At 65.9% G+C, this 13,851-nt stretch overlaps 1 protein-coding gene across 7 annotated transcripts; it reads left to right on the top strand.

The window, feature by feature from the left end:
* The first annotated feature begins 1,664 nt into the window (after positions 1-1,664).
* Positions 1,665-13,169, top strand: LOC146601241 (maestro heat-like repeat-containing protein family member 2B). 7 transcript variants are annotated; one of them, XM_085310304.1, is made up of 38 exons: positions 1,665-1,812; positions 1,964-2,062; positions 2,239-2,390; positions 2,610-2,753; positions 2,922-3,014; positions 3,201-3,270; positions 3,383-3,496; positions 3,671-3,744; positions 3,837-3,956; positions 4,093-4,200; positions 4,374-4,533; positions 4,897-4,937; positions 5,249-5,393; positions 5,608-5,660; positions 5,891-5,998; positions 6,131-6,250; positions 6,453-6,548; positions 6,688-6,837; positions 7,159-7,281; positions 7,502-7,572; positions 7,756-7,891; positions 8,020-8,115; positions 8,296-8,400; positions 8,593-8,716; positions 8,950-9,059; positions 9,199-9,354; positions 9,451-9,605; positions 9,718-9,880; positions 10,176-10,342; positions 10,612-10,749; positions 10,946-11,057; positions 11,158-11,304; positions 11,591-11,773; positions 11,880-12,065; positions 12,271-12,393; positions 12,555-12,657; positions 12,780-12,845; positions 13,018-13,169. In XM_085310304.1, the coding sequence occupies exons 1-38, from the start codon at positions 1,668-1,670 to the stop codon at positions 13,104-13,106; spliced, it is 4,545 nt and encodes a 1,514-aa protein (XP_085166430.1). In that variant the 5' UTR covers positions 1,665-1,667; the 3' UTR covers positions 13,107-13,169. The 7 variants fall into 7 exon arrangements, with proteins under 7 accessions (XP_085166430.1, XP_085166415.1, XP_085166422.1 ...); XM_085310289.1 differs by having other exon boundaries at positions 6,685-6,837; positions 11,907-12,065; XM_085310272.1 differs by having other exon boundaries at positions 1,668-1,812; positions 6,685-6,837.
* The last annotated feature ends 682 nt before the right edge of the window (positions 13,170-13,851 follow it).

Here is a 13,851-nt window from a genome sequence, read left to right as displayed (position 1 = left end):
GATTGATGGGGCGAGCAGGGAGACCTTAAATTTTCTAACTGTTCCCAAAGGAGAAGTTCACAGGTGGCGATGAGGTTAGGGATTGAGGGGAAAAGCAGACAGAGGAAAGGATGCAGCTCTGAGGCACTTTGAATGGGTGATAGGAGCAACAGCAATGAACCAGTGATTACAATTTTATTTTGCTCAGGTATTGCTGGATTTCTGCAGTCTGAGTCACAAAACAACACTCCACTTGGCTTTAGGAAAGGCTTATTTATTTCTGCGGAAGTTAAGGCAAAGCAGAATTACCAAAACCACCTCAGTTCAACACATCCAAAGGTAATCAGTCCCCAAACCGTCGAATGACCCTGCGCTTATGTGAGCAGTGGCCCGGGTGGTTCCTGGGGTCTCTCTGTTGGAGCACTTGCCCCCGTACGATGAGGGGAGAGGGTCACCGCTCAGAGCCAGGGCTGAGGAGTGACGGTGAGCCTTGGAGCCTGAGGCAGGGCCACACTTGGGGCGTGGGGGGTCCCCGGCCCTGCAATGGTGGCAGCCCTCTGTGAGGCGTCAGGGCCCCTGCGGGTCACAGTGCCCCCGGGGTCCCCTTTCCCTCCGGGAGCCAGTGCTGGCTCAGTGGCTCGTGGCTCCCGTGGGAGGAGGTGCTGTTGGAGCAGCGTGTCCATCCAGRGAGTCCTGCCGCGATGGGGGTGCTGCGAGCACTCCGAGGTGGGGCCAGCGCCGCGCTCGCGCCCCGGCTGCCGGCCTGCTGCTGCAGTGACGGGCACCTGCCAGCACCGGTGTTCCTGGCGTGGGAGAGCTGGGCTCACATGCTTGGGGCTGGTGCCAAGCTGCCCAGGGTGGCTCTTCCCCAGGCTGCGGGGAGCCGGCTCTGCCAGCCTCTCCTGCTGCCCCGTGCTCCGGCCAGGAGATGTTTGCCCCGAGCCGCGGCCCATCCCCACGGCTCCTGGGGCAATGCAAACCCTCCGCTGTTTTCCTTGCAGGTTTCTTCACTGGCGTGGGTGCCYGGTCTGGCCCTGCGCGTGGTGAGAATGGTGGCAGTGTGGTCGGGGCCGTCCCTGCGGCCATCACGACCTTCGCCGCCGTGGTGATTTCTCTTCTGGACCAGTTGGAAGATGCTCAGGTCAGGCGGGGGCATCCCACGGGGCTGCACGGGTCTCGAGGGCTCCCGCGGTGCCCCGGCGTCCCTGGGGCCAGGGTGCTGGTGCCCGGTGTCAGCATGGTGGAGCTGCCRTGGGGCAGCATGTGCCACGGCTGTTGTGCACGGTGTGTCCCCAGGGCGGCAGAGCAGAGGCCTACCGCCAGCTGGAGAGCGTCTTGTGGGGCGACGAGAGCGACCTGCAGAGCTCTGTCGCAGGCAGAGCCATAGCACTGGCAGCCCAGGACCTGCGCGTGGCCCAGGTGAGCTCCTTCTCACAGAGGCGACMCGGACACGGGCACCCAGCCCAGCCAGCCCGGGCAGAGGCTTCAGCATGCGCCCGGCGGGGCTCGAGGTGGTGACTTGGAGCTGCCCAGAGAGGCAGCTGTGGGCTGTGTGCACAAGGGACAGCGGGAGCTGGGCTGTGGGTTGTGCGTCCTGCCCGGCGGCTGAGCGCAGGAGCCAGCTGGGCTGGCCATGCTGCTGCCACACGCCGGCTGCTGTCTTCTAGGACACGACGGCCGCCGTGAGGATGGCGGCGAGTGACGTCCTGGTGGCGCTGGCCCGCTGGCACCTGCATGATGTGGTGTCGGTGCTGCAGGGCCACCTCCAGGCCCTGGAGGAGATGTCGGTGGAGCTGGTCCTCCACACTCTGCACAACCTGGCCATCCGCTACGGTACGGCACATGGGGCCCTGGCTTGAGCCTCCCTGCACCAGGGCTTCCCTGGGGCTGCGGCAGCTCTCCCGTCCCCCTGCCCCGGTGCAGCCCTGCGCCAGGCTGCAGCGTCTCTAGTGACTGAGGCCTCCCACCCCTGCCCTCTCGACAGCCCTGCAGTGCGTGCCCTTCGCGGGAAAGACGCTGGCRGCCCTGCGCGGCGTGCTGAGCACAGCGGGGAGCAGCCGGATGCTGTGCGCCGTCTGTGGCGGTGAGTGCTGGCGCCACGGCAGGGCCGCGGGGAGGGGAAGGGACAGGGATAGAGGTGGGGATGGGGAAGGGGAGGGGGTGCGTCGCCAGGCTCTCAGGGCACCACGGCCGGGCTGAGAAAGGTGTCGCACCGGTCAGAGCCTTTGTCACCACCCCGTGTCCCTTGCTGTGCTGCAGTTGTGGAGCAGTGGTGCAGCGGGATCAGCGCATACCTCCGCCAACGGGAGAAATGCGACTTCCCTCACCTGGGGGCCGCCCARCTCTGCGCCCCTGTTTACTCGCTTGTCTGCTACGCGGGCAGGAGCTGGCAGAGCTGCAAGGAGGAGGAGGTGAGTGCTGCTGCTCTGGCCTGAATGCTGGGGCCAGCCAGCGGGGTGGGCTTGGTGCTGGGAGGAAACACTCCCTGTGCTGGCGAGCCAGCCCATGTGGCCAGGGGTGCCGGGGAAGGGAAAGCCCCATGCGGGAAGGGCCGACTGGTATCTGGGGCAGGCGAGCACTGGAGGGACCCGTGGCCTCGACATGGCATGTCACCCTGCCTCGCTCAACAGGGCAAGCAGGCCATGCTGAGGGCGATGGCTGTTATGATGGGTGTCCTGCTGCACGCGGAGGAGCACCACCAACATGCCTGGGAGCAGCTTCTCTGGCTGCTGCACCAATACCGAGAAGTCCAGGACCCCTCAGGGGTGACCAGGGTGAGGCATCTTGCGGGGCACGGCGCAGCCAGGGACCAAGCAGGTGCCGCGAGGCATCGGGGAGCTGCGGGGTGCCGGGAGGAGCCAAGGCCCTTCGAGCAGGAACAGGGACTAGGGGCCTGGGGCTCGCGGTGACAGCTGCCCTCTCCCTCTCCTGCTCCCATGCAGAGTCTCAGCTATTTCCTGTGGGCTGTGATGGATGTTCAGGCCCAGGTGCCCCGAGCCAAGATTCTGGCTGTCATCACGGCTGTGCACGAGCAGGTAAGGCCTGACATCACACTGCTGCCCTGGAGCTGCTGCGCAGCCCTGCATGTGCCCAGAGCTCTGGGCTTTGGCCGTGGGTCCATGTCCAGAGCTGCCCACCAGATGAGTGCTGACAGCATGGGTGCTTTTCCATCCCTCTGCCCGCCGATGTGGCTTTCCCTGAAACGTGCCTTGTTCTCGCAGCTCTGCGATGAGATGGAGCCGCCCAGCCCAGGGCACCGAGCAGAGTTGTACCACTGCATGGTGCTGCAGGGTGAGGAGAGAAGAACCGGCGCCGCGCCGCTGCATCCCGGCAGCTCTCTCACAGACCTGCCTGTGTGGGAAGATGCTGGTCACTGATACTGAGCGTGATCTCTTCCCCGCAGCCCGAATTTGCCCGGAGGAGACCATCGTGTTCCTGTACTATAAGCTCAGGACCGGGAACAAGGTCGATCGCGTGGCAGCCGTGGAAATGCTGCAAGCTCTTGTCCGCTGTGACGGTCAGTAAGCCGGGCTGGAGAAACATCGTCTCCCCGGAATGCTGCCGCTTCCTCTGATGTGCAGCCTGGCCCCCTTTTCTGTCCCGCTTGTGTGGGGAAAGCTGGGGAGCCGTGTTGAGTCCCTGCGAAAACGGGGGCTCAGCCTCAGCGCCTGCCTCTCCTTGTCTCCTGCAGCCCCTGATGTGAGAGAGAAGCTGCCCCTGTTCACCAAGCTGGTGCAGTCTGTGTGCCATGACCCTGCAGCCCAGGTGAGCTGGTGGGGGCCAGGCTGGGACAAGGGCAGTTTCCCTGGGGCTTTGGGCCCTTCGGTGCCATGGCTGCAGCCTCGCCGTGCCTGCAGGTGAGGAAGGCAGTGCTGTGTTTCCTCGGGGAGCTGCTGCACTCCAGCGCCCCGGGCTGCTCGGCGTGGGACGTGGTGGGGCACCTCTTCGGCGAGTTCAGCCGGGCCTCGGGCAGACTGGTAAGGGCAGAGCGCGGCACTGGGCCTGCATCCTGTGCCGCCAGGGCTGAGGTCGCCGTGGGGGCACCTCCCCATGCTGTGCACTGTGGGGCCTGGCAAGAGGCACTGACGGGTGTTTCTCACCTCGGTCTCACAGGCAACAGGAAAACTTTCGGTGGTGGAAGTGTGGGAAGAGAGGACTGTTCAGCGCCTCTGCGCCCACGTCCTGGGCTCACTGGACGTATCTGCCGGAGCGGTGGCCAAGGTGAGTTGTCCTCGGCCCATGCACCCCAGCTTAGCCAGCGAAGCAGCCGAGAAAAGCTGGGAAGGAGCGAGGCCGAGGGGCTGGGCCGGGGCCAGAGAAGTGGCAGTGACGGGGGACCTGGGATGCAGAGGCGGAAATGGCAGCGTGCCGAACAGGCTGCTTCTTGCCYGCAGCTCCTGTGGCCGAGGCTGCTGCAGTATGTGGTGCCAGCTGAGTATACGGGCATGCTGGTCCCGCTGTGCCGCTGCCTGCGTGCCCTGGCCGAGAGAGCAGAGAGAACAGAGGGCGAGGAAGAGAAGGCRGCGCCCGAGGCCCTGAAGCCAGCAGAGCCAGGTGGGGAGCAGAAAGTCGCAGCACGCTGTGCCAGGCCGGCTGGGGGGGGGGCAGTGCATGTCCCTGCATCCCCTGCCAGCTCCCCACGCAGGAGGGCTGGGGCAGCACAGGGCAGAGCAGTGCCCATTGCTGGGCACGATGGCTGTGCCCCACGAGCCGCTTCCCTGGCTGCTGTGCCCAGCTCTCGCGGGGGTCTGGGGGCTTGTTCCTGCCATGCCAGGCCTGCTTAGCCAGCAGCCATTCAGCACGGCTGTTCAGGCCTGGTGGGGAGGCAGCACGGCCAGGGTGMTGTTCAGCCCTGCACGGGGATGTGGGACGTGGCGCGAGCTGGRCGTCTAACACAGCCTTTCCTTGTGCCTGCAGCCCCTCTGCCGGCTCCCCAAGCCCTGCTGGCTCGTCTGCTGGTGAGTACCGGGGYCCCCGGGGAAGGAGCTTCTGTGGCCGGGGTGAGGGGAGAGCCCGGGAGAGATGGTGCTGCAGCTGGTGCTGGGCACCCTGGGAGGAGGCAGGAGCATGGTGGAGGGTGCCTGAGCCTCCCTGCCTGTCGGGGGCTCTGGCTGCTCCCAGGGRACGGCAGCCCCCGGCCAAAGCCATCGTCTGCCTGCTGCTGGCCAGGGCAGCGCTGCCCTCCCTGCCTGCCTGCCTGCCTGCCCGCGGGACAGCCGTGGCTCCTGGGGCAGGCACCAGTGTGTCTCTCTCTCCCACCCCGGCCTAGGTGGTGGCAGCTGTGGCTCCACACACAGGCGGTGGCCATGGAGCCGCAGCCCTGCAGCTGCTGCAGGTGCTCTGTGGCACGATCCACAGAGCCGTGGGGGCGAGCTGGGCCACAGAGATCCCCCTGCTGCTGCAGCACCTGGCAGGTAAAGTGCGGGCGGGAGGCGGAGGCCGGGGGCCGAAGGCGCAGCAAAATGCCTGCAGCTCCCCAGCCTGGCAGGCAACGGTGCCACGTTTGCCAGCACTCATCAGCCCACTGGGCTGAGGCTTTGGGGCTTCGGGCTGCAAAGCAGCTGCCCGGGCTCTGCTGCCGCATTTGCTGGAGTAACGGTGAGGGTTTTGCTTCCACGGGCTTTGCAGGAACAACTGCCGGCTTCCTGGACAGGGCCGAATGGGACAGCCTCCTGCTGAAGGTACAGCGTCCCTGTGGGGCCCAGCTGCATGGGGCAGACAGGGGCGGGACAAGTGGTGCAGGAAGCTGGGGGCTGGGGAAGAGCCAGAGGCAGGCTGCCAGAGGGGCGGGTGGCAGACGGGCTGTCGGGAGGGGGAGCTCTGCCCCGACGGTCTCCGGGGCCGCTTGGCTGTGCCAAAGGCCCTGGCCGAGGCAGGGGGGGTGTTTGTTTCACCTCCCGCTGCACCCCAGTTCCTGCGAGCGTCGCTGGAGGTCATCACCAGCGAGGCCTGGACCGTGGAGCTGAGCCGGGAGCTGAGCCGGCAGCTGGGTGGCTCTCCCCGCCTGTCCTGGGAGAAGGTCTGTGCCCTGGCGGTGGCGCGCCCCGAGGGCTGCAGCGGCAGAGCCTGGGAGGCTCAGGCCGGGGCGAGGGCTGGCGGCGGTGATCTGCCACAGCTCACTGTGGCCGGGGCCCGGCCTCTCCTCTTGCAGCGGTTCCTCTACAAGGCTCTCGGCACGGCCCTGGCAGCTTGTGGGAGTCTGCACCACGTGCAAGAGCAGACCCTGCAACATCTGGAAGCAACCAACTTCCTGGAGCTGTGGGAGGCACAGGTGAGGTTTCTTCCTGGCGCCCTGCTTTCCCGCGAGTCCCCTGCGTGTCCCTGGAGCAGAGGGACTCTGCGTGCCCTGCTTCAGCCCTTACTCGTGTACTGTTTGCAGCCATTTCCCTGGGGAAAGGTTCTGCCTGGCCGATGGAGCTAGCCAGGCCTGGGGGGTGGGCTTGGAGCAACTCCCCATTTCTGCTCTGTTGCAGGGAATCGTTTCGGTTGTGTCCCGCTGCGCTGAGAGCCACTTCCAGCTGGCATTGTCCTCAGTGCAGCAATTCACGGGGACCTTGAAACACCGGAAGGTAAAGGYCTGGGGTGTCACTGTGGGGAGCTGCCGGGAGGTCAGGCGTGGGGCAGCTCCTGCTGCAGGAGCGCACAGAGCCCCGGGCACAGCGGGGCTGCGGGCTGACATCTCAGCTCTTCTCCGGCAACCCGCAGCAGAGCCACGCACTGAGGAACCGCGCTGCTCGTGCGACGCTCATGGTGATCTACGGCCGGATGGCGCTGCGCGCCCCCAGGGAGCAGCTGCTCACCCACGTGGAGAGAGACATCGTGGGGAACGTCCTGCAGCTCTACCGAGAGGGCTGCCAGGTGGGTGCTCAGGGTGTGGGGCAGAGCCAGACGGGGGCCTCCTCGCCCTTCCCATGCGCTCGCCCTGCTGCCCTGGGCCAGGGACTGTGGGGTCTTTCCGGCCAGGACAGCTGCTTCTCTCCACCTGGGAGGCTTATTCCTGGGAGGGCAGAGAGGTCTCCTTGCTGGGGCACAGGTGCCGAGCTGGGGTCTGCGGGGCTCCCCAGCGTTCTCTGCAGTGTCCTCCTCCCTGTGCTGTATGTGGAGGCAGATTCCCCCCGGCCCTGCTGCTCTTTCTGCCCTCGGCAAAGCTCAAAGCCTGTTTTTCTCCCCTGGCATCAGGACGCGCAGCTGAAGCTCTCCCTGGTGCAGAGCGTCACTGAGATCAGCCTTGCCATCCAGGCTGCAGACGCCGGCCCCAGGTTCGAGCTGTGCCGCAAGCGGGAGCTTCTGCAGATGCTGCTGGTGAGTGCCCAGAGCTGGGGCTGTCACCTGGGGAGTTTTAGGCTCTGCAGTGGGATGAGTGGGGTTTGTGGGGAGTCCTGAGGCAGGGAGCAGCCACCTCATCCTGCGGGGCCAGTGCCTGTAGGGTCTGGCAGCAGAGCCCCTGGCTGCGGCGGGCAGGAGGGCTCTCCTGTGCCCCTGCCTGCTGCCCACCTTGCACGTGTCTTCCTGTGCCTTGCAGGAGGTGATGCAGGAGGAGCCCCAGAAGTCCCCAGTGCAGCCCCGGGCCCTCATGGCCGTGGAGCAGTTGAGGTAGGGTCTATCCCGGGGCTGCGGCAGTCGCTGCATGTTGCAGCACAGCTGGTGGCTCTGGCTGGGGCTGCAGACGTTGGATTTGGGGCTGTCGATGGGGCCAAAGGCAGTTGTCCTTTGCCTCGCTCTGGAGAGTGCGAGTGAGCCTCCTCTCAGGCTTCTCTAACTTGTTTCTCCTGGCAGCAAGCTGAAGCCCCGTCTGAGCAGGGAGGAAAAATGCAGCCTCCTGGCTCAGTGCTGCCGGGGCGTCGTGTGCCTCCGTCACCCAGAGCAGATGGAGGCGAGAGGGGAGGCGGCAGCGGCTGCTCCAGTGGCACCGGTAGGCACCGGCCCCTCTGGGCCGCCCCTCAGTGGGGCGCAGCTCCGAGCGCCCCGTGCTGCAGCAGCCGCTGGCTGTGCTGGCGTTTCCATGGGGTGCCCGGCCTCAACCCCACTTTCTGGTGCCAGGGTGTACAGGCGCCATCCCTGCGGGCGCTGGGCCAGCTCATGAGAACTCTTCTGCGGGAAGAGCCGGCCCCCATCTGCTTCGAGGACGTGGTACAGGTGAGAGTCCCCAGACGCAGCTGCGAGCGAGGGGCGCAGCACAAGATAGTGCTGCCAGCAGTGAGACCCCGAAGTGAGGAGGTCCCTGTGGGAAAGGGCTCCTTGCCCAGGAAGGCAGGGTGCCGGCGAGGGGTGCAGGGCAGAAGGACACCCACGGTGAGACATGTCTGCCCATGCCAGGTCCTGCGGCACTGGCTCGCCTCAGCCGAGGAGTGCGAGCGGGAGAGGGCCCTGCAGGTGTGCGTTCAGCTGCTGGGTGCTCATGAGGAGCAACGCGAGCATGGGGTGAGCGGGGACCCCATGCACAGGGAGCTCTGCGTGGGGGGGGTGCGTGCCGGATTTCGGGTCCCCTGGGGCTGTGGGGCGGCCCCTTGTTCCCCCCCAGCTCAGCCACGGCTTGGGGGGCAGCATGGCTGGGAGAGGGCGAGCAGCCGCAGGGCTGCCGGTGACCTTTTCGCCTGCCTCTTGCTCCCACAGCGAGGCCGCGCCTGCGAGCAGTTCGGCTCCCTGGCGGGACTACTGGGGCCTCTGACCTGTGATGCCTCAGCTGCGTCCCGCTGGCGGGCAGCCACCTGCCTCGGCCACCTGCTCCAAATCGGAGGTGAGGAGAGCGGGCAGAGCAGTCCCCGCTGCTGTCTCAGGGCTGGACGTCGTCCCTGCGCCAGGGACCGTCCCCCTCCACGGCCGGCCCCTCGCCTAGCTCACAAACCTGCTGTGCCACCTTGGGGGACCCTGCCTTCGCATGGCCTTCGCTGCCCTCCCTCGGGTCCTCCCCTTGCTGCCTGCGGGGCCACACGTTGGCTCCCCACCATGACTCCCTTCTCCTGGCTCCAGCTGAGACCACAGACGTGGCACTGTGCACTAACGAGATCGGGTACCTGCGGGAGAGACTCAACGCCGTCGCCCCCGAGTCTCTGCTGGCCACCTCCACCAACATCGCGAAGGTAACGAGCCCCCGAAAAGTGGGCTGGGGGTCGTGGTGTGTGCGCTTGCACATGTGTGTGAGAGTGCTGCTGTCAGGGTGTGCGTTTTGCATCTGAGCCACTTGTGACGAGATCGCTTGTGTTTCTGATTTCTCCCCAGCTGGTTTGCAGGCATGTCCCCCAAGGCCAGGCTGCAGACTTCATGGACACTGTCATGGAGAGCCTGCAGTGCACCAGGCCCGTGCGCGCGTGGGCTGCTGGGCGGTGGGCACTCACCTTCCTGGGGGACTGCGGAGAGCAAATATTCCAGGAGGAGGTGGGAGAGGCATTCTTTGTGCTCACCCTTGTCTGCTCTCAGCTGTTGGCCCCCAAGAATGTGCTAAGCTGTTCTTTGTTGCCTTCCTCCTTTCAGGTACCTGAACTCGTCACCATCCTCTGCACCTGCCTGCAGAGCACCCAGCAGAGCACCCGCAGGAGCTTTGTGCTGCAAGCGATGTTCGTCCTGGCCTGCTGCCACCAGGAACCGGTGATTGACAGTCTCCTCCAGAGGTGCCTGCCCATGGACAGGTCTCTGCGCTTGCCCTCCCCTCTGCTGTCACACCCAGTGTTTGGCCTCTCATGAGGTCATTGCAGGTTCCCGAGGATGCAGGCTCACGGGTGAGTGTCTGTTCCCTTGCAGCAACACAGTGGAAGTGTGGAGGAGCCTAGGGAGAAGCGCTCTGGGATACCCAATCCTGGAGCGCTTAACTGAAAAGTTAAGGGCAGCCGGAGACAGCAGCCAGGGGAGCGAGTGCTGCACTCGGGAGCTGGGCAGCAGCCAGGCTGCTCTGGAGCCTCACACGGTACGGTCAGCTGCTGCGGCATTAGCGCTGCTTTGCACCTGCTTTCCAACTGGTGCTTTAGTGCGAGGGGGTTTTGTGCTCTTTGCGAGCACCTGTGGAGCCTCGCGGATGCTGTGCTGGGACAGTGGCAGCGTTAGTGGTGCGGGGAACTGGGACGGTTGCCGGTGCTGTGCCACAAGGCTGTCACTGCAGTGAGAAGCGGAGACWGTAAGAGCTGCCCCAGCCATCAGGGGGACGTGGCCAGTGGGACAAGCCCTGGTTTTACCATGCGGTTCTTGGCTGAATTTTTCTGTAGATCACCCGCGCCCTCTGTGAGATGGTGTCAGTGCTGCAGAGCGAGGGGCTGGTCCAGCACCTGCTTCCTGACCTGCTTCCCAGCCTCCTGGGGCAGGTCAGTGAGACGCTGCGGGAGGAGATGGAACCGTCCCTCAGGGAGCCCGAGAGCTCCGACACGTCAGGCAGGTAAGGAGCGGCAGGGGCAGGGGGCAGGCTGRCCTGTGCCTGGGGGCTTTGCTCAGGCGATCTGTGGCTGACTGTCCCGCTGGCGCTGGGCTGCCTCTGTGGGGAGTGGGGACTGGTCACTGCAGGGCAGCGCCTGGGGATATGGCCGCAGTGTGGCTGTTGCTGCCCGTAGACCCCGTGTTGCAGCAGGGGGCCGTCATGGGGCTCTGCTGATGGGCAATCTTTCCCCAGACTACTGTACCTGGCACTTTCTTTGGGTTTTTCTGCAGGCTGTTTGTGGAGGTGCTGGAGCTGGTGCTCTCCAAGTGCCTGGAGGAGCGGTGGCTTCGGCTGCTCCGGGAGCAGGGAGCATGGGCGTCCCTGGCCGAGCCCCGGGCTCACAGCRCTGGCGTGTGTCTTCTGGCGAGGTGAGAGCCCCCAGGCGTGCTGCCCTATCACGGGGCYTGCACCTGGGGAAAGGGCTGCCGGGGGCTTCCTGTGCGCCAAGCAGTTCTGCTGAGGTGCAGAGCAGCGTCCGTGTCGCAGTGGGAGAAGCTGGGAGTCGCGGCCCGCGGCCAGCCCGCGTGCCGGTGCCTCACCAGCCTGCTGGTGCTGTGTGCRCAGCGTGCTGCTCCGCGCGGAGCTCGTCCCACCACGCCTGCTGCAGAACCTCTCTACCTGGCTGGACTCGTGCTCAGCAAACCTGCGGCTCACAGCCACAGCTTTCTTTGCTGAGGTGAGGCAGCAGTGGGGCAGGGGTTTGGGGGGGGTTCCTGTGCCTGTCTCGCCCGGCATGAATCACAGCCAATGCGAGTGGCCCTGTGGCTCGATTGCAGCTGATGAAGGACCGGCTAGTGGAGGAGAGAAAGCTGCTGAAGCCCCTCTTAGAGGCCTTTGGGGCGAGGGCGCGCGACCCCGTCAGCGCCGTGCAGCAGATGGCAATGAGAGGCCTGGGCAACGCGGCAAGCGGAGCACCGGTGAAGGTGAGGCTGACTTTGCTGGGCTCTGAGCACAGCCCGAGCTCGAGAGCCTCCCAGGGCCCCTCGAGGAGCCGGAGAGAGGAGCAGAGGCCGTCACGGGGCCCTGTGGAGGTGGCATTCCTCGCTCCCGTGCCAGCAAGGCGGCAGAGGGCTGCTGGGTGCCGGTGGGGGCTCCCGGGCTGGGGTCTGCTCTGGGCTGGCTGTGGGAAGCGCCGACCTGGGCACTGCGGCGCAGAGCTGCAGCAAGAGGCAGCAGCAGTGAGTGGCTCATGCGCCCATCGCTCTGCAGCTGCAGAGGCACGGGGCAGCCGTGGTGGCAGTGCTACGTGGGGGCCTGGAGGACGGGGCCGGCGCGGAGGTGGCAGCCGAGAGCCTGCTGGCGCTGGCGAAGGTGCTGGGGCCACTGGTGGCCAGGGTCATTGGCTCGGCCTTTGAAGAGGTCACCAGGTCCAGCCGGGCCTTCTGGGGAGCGGTGAGTGGAGCCGCTAGCTCTTGTTCGGGGCAGGAGCTGTCGTGGGGGCGCATCCCCCACGGGCAGCGCCCCGCTGGGTCCTGGCATGCGATGGCCTCACTAGCAGCCGGCCCGGCGGACTTTTTCATTGCAGGAGGAAGAAGCCCTGCGCTGCTCGGCCTTCACCCTCTACGGCGCCCTGGCCGCCTCCGCCTCTGCCTCAGGGAGGAGGTCATTCTTCAGCAGGGAGGTGGAGGCATCGTTCCCCAGCCTGGTGCTGCACCTCGGGGACCCGGCACCGGCAGTCCGTGATGTAAGAGCCTCGAGCATGCTGCAGAGCCACGGGGAGGAGCACTGGGGCCGGAGGGGGGGGGGGGGGCTTGGTCCTGGGGTCACTGGGGACCTGGAAAGTGCTGGGGGGCACCCGGCGGGGAGCGGGGCCACGAGGGGCCAGGTGCCTGCCGTGGTCCCAGGCAGGCGCGCGGTGTCCCCGCGACCAGGCTGGTGCTCTCTCACAGGCGTGCAAGATGGCCCTGCACCGGTGTGCCCCATTCCTGGCATCAGAGAGGGTGCGACGTCGYGTGGCTGCCAGCACTGGGCTGAGCGCCGCCGAGCTGCAGGATGAGCTCTGCAGGCACCTGGTGAGTGAGCGAGCGAGCGAGCGAGCTCTGTGCCACAGCCGTGGCCCTGCATGGCCACCTGCCCCATGGCTCCCGCACCGCTGGGCCGCCTGGGTGGGTGCGGGGGCACAAAGGGGCGCCGGGAGCTGGAGACGATCTCCCTTGCCCCTSCGTTGCCCCAGGCCCGAGACTGCCCCGCACTGCTGGAGAGCCTCTGCCACATGGCCCAGAGCTGCTGCACGGGGAGCTGCTGGGCGCCGCAGGAGGCAGCCGTCCGCATCCTGGGTGAGAGGCAGCGCCGGGCTCCGGCGCTGCTCCGGCCGCATCCCCGGGTCGGGTCAGGGCTGGAAATGGGGAATCGGGGCTGGCATCAGGGCTGGGCCCTGACGATGGCATCCCTGTGCCAGGCCTCCTGATGAATGCGGCGCCAACCAAGAGGCCACAGCGGCAGGACCCGGCGTCACGGTGGGGAGGTAGGTGCCGGCGGCCGAGTGGCCACCCCGCGGGCTGGGGAGGCACCGGCAGTGCCCACGGCAACCAGGATGCAGGGAGGGGGCTGGCACAGACCCGGGTGCTGCCGCGGAGCGCTGGGGTGTCACGGCCGGTCGCCCATGGTGCCTTCCCGCGGCATCGGTGTCATTGCAGCTCGGCAGAGGCAGCGGTGCAATCGGTCACCCCGTGCATGGCGGGCAGCAGCCGTGGGAACCCGGCAGCCCGGGGCAGCAGAGCTATAAAGCTGCATCCGTGCAAGCCAGCCTGAAAGGAGTCTCAATAAAGGAACTTTTCCTCATATCTCACTGGAGCTTCCTGTGTTTCRATTTGTGCCCATTGCCTGTTGTCCTGTCACTGGGCTCCACTGRAAAGTCCAGYCCCATCCCYTTGGCACCCTCCCCTCAGACGTCTGCAGGCATTGGTAACATCCCTCTCAGGCTTTTCTTCTCCAGGCTGAACAGGCCCGGCTCTCGAAGCCATTCCTCTTAGGAAAGGTGCTCCAGTCCCCTCATCATCTTCATAGCCCCACGCTGGACTCTCTCCAGTAGCTCCATGTCTCTCTTGGACTGGGGAGCCCAGAACGGGACACAGTACTCGAGATGAGGCCTCCCCAGGGCTGAGTAGAGGGGCAGGATCACCTCCCTCGCCCTGCTGGCAACACTCTTCCTAGTGCACCCCAGGATACCACTGGCCTTCCTGGCCACAAGGGCACATTGCTGGCTCAGGGGTGAAACGAAGCTGAGGTCGACTGCTGTGGGGATCTGTGTGCAAGAGCCCTGAGGGCAGGAGACGGCAAGCACCAGGCTGAACCTCACGCCTGAGAGAGTTTCTGACACGAACACGCTTTTGGGAAGGGGGGGGGCACCATCTTCTGGGTCCAGTCTTTATCCAGCTGTTAGCCCATGGTTTCAACGCTAATTAACCAGTTAGCTTATAGGTACTGAATCAGTACTGACGAGTGAGTCAGTATCGATCCAATATTCATAA

This window comes from Rhea americana, unplaced genomic scaffold (genome assembly GCF_003343005.1).
Source record: "Rhea americana isolate MKP2758 unplaced genomic scaffold, rheAme1 scaffold_107, whole genome shotgun sequence".
Classification (NCBI taxonomy): Eukaryota; Metazoa; Chordata; class Aves; order Rheiformes; family Rheidae; genus Rhea; species Rhea americana.
This window is presented reverse-complemented; position numbering and strand designations above follow the sequence as displayed.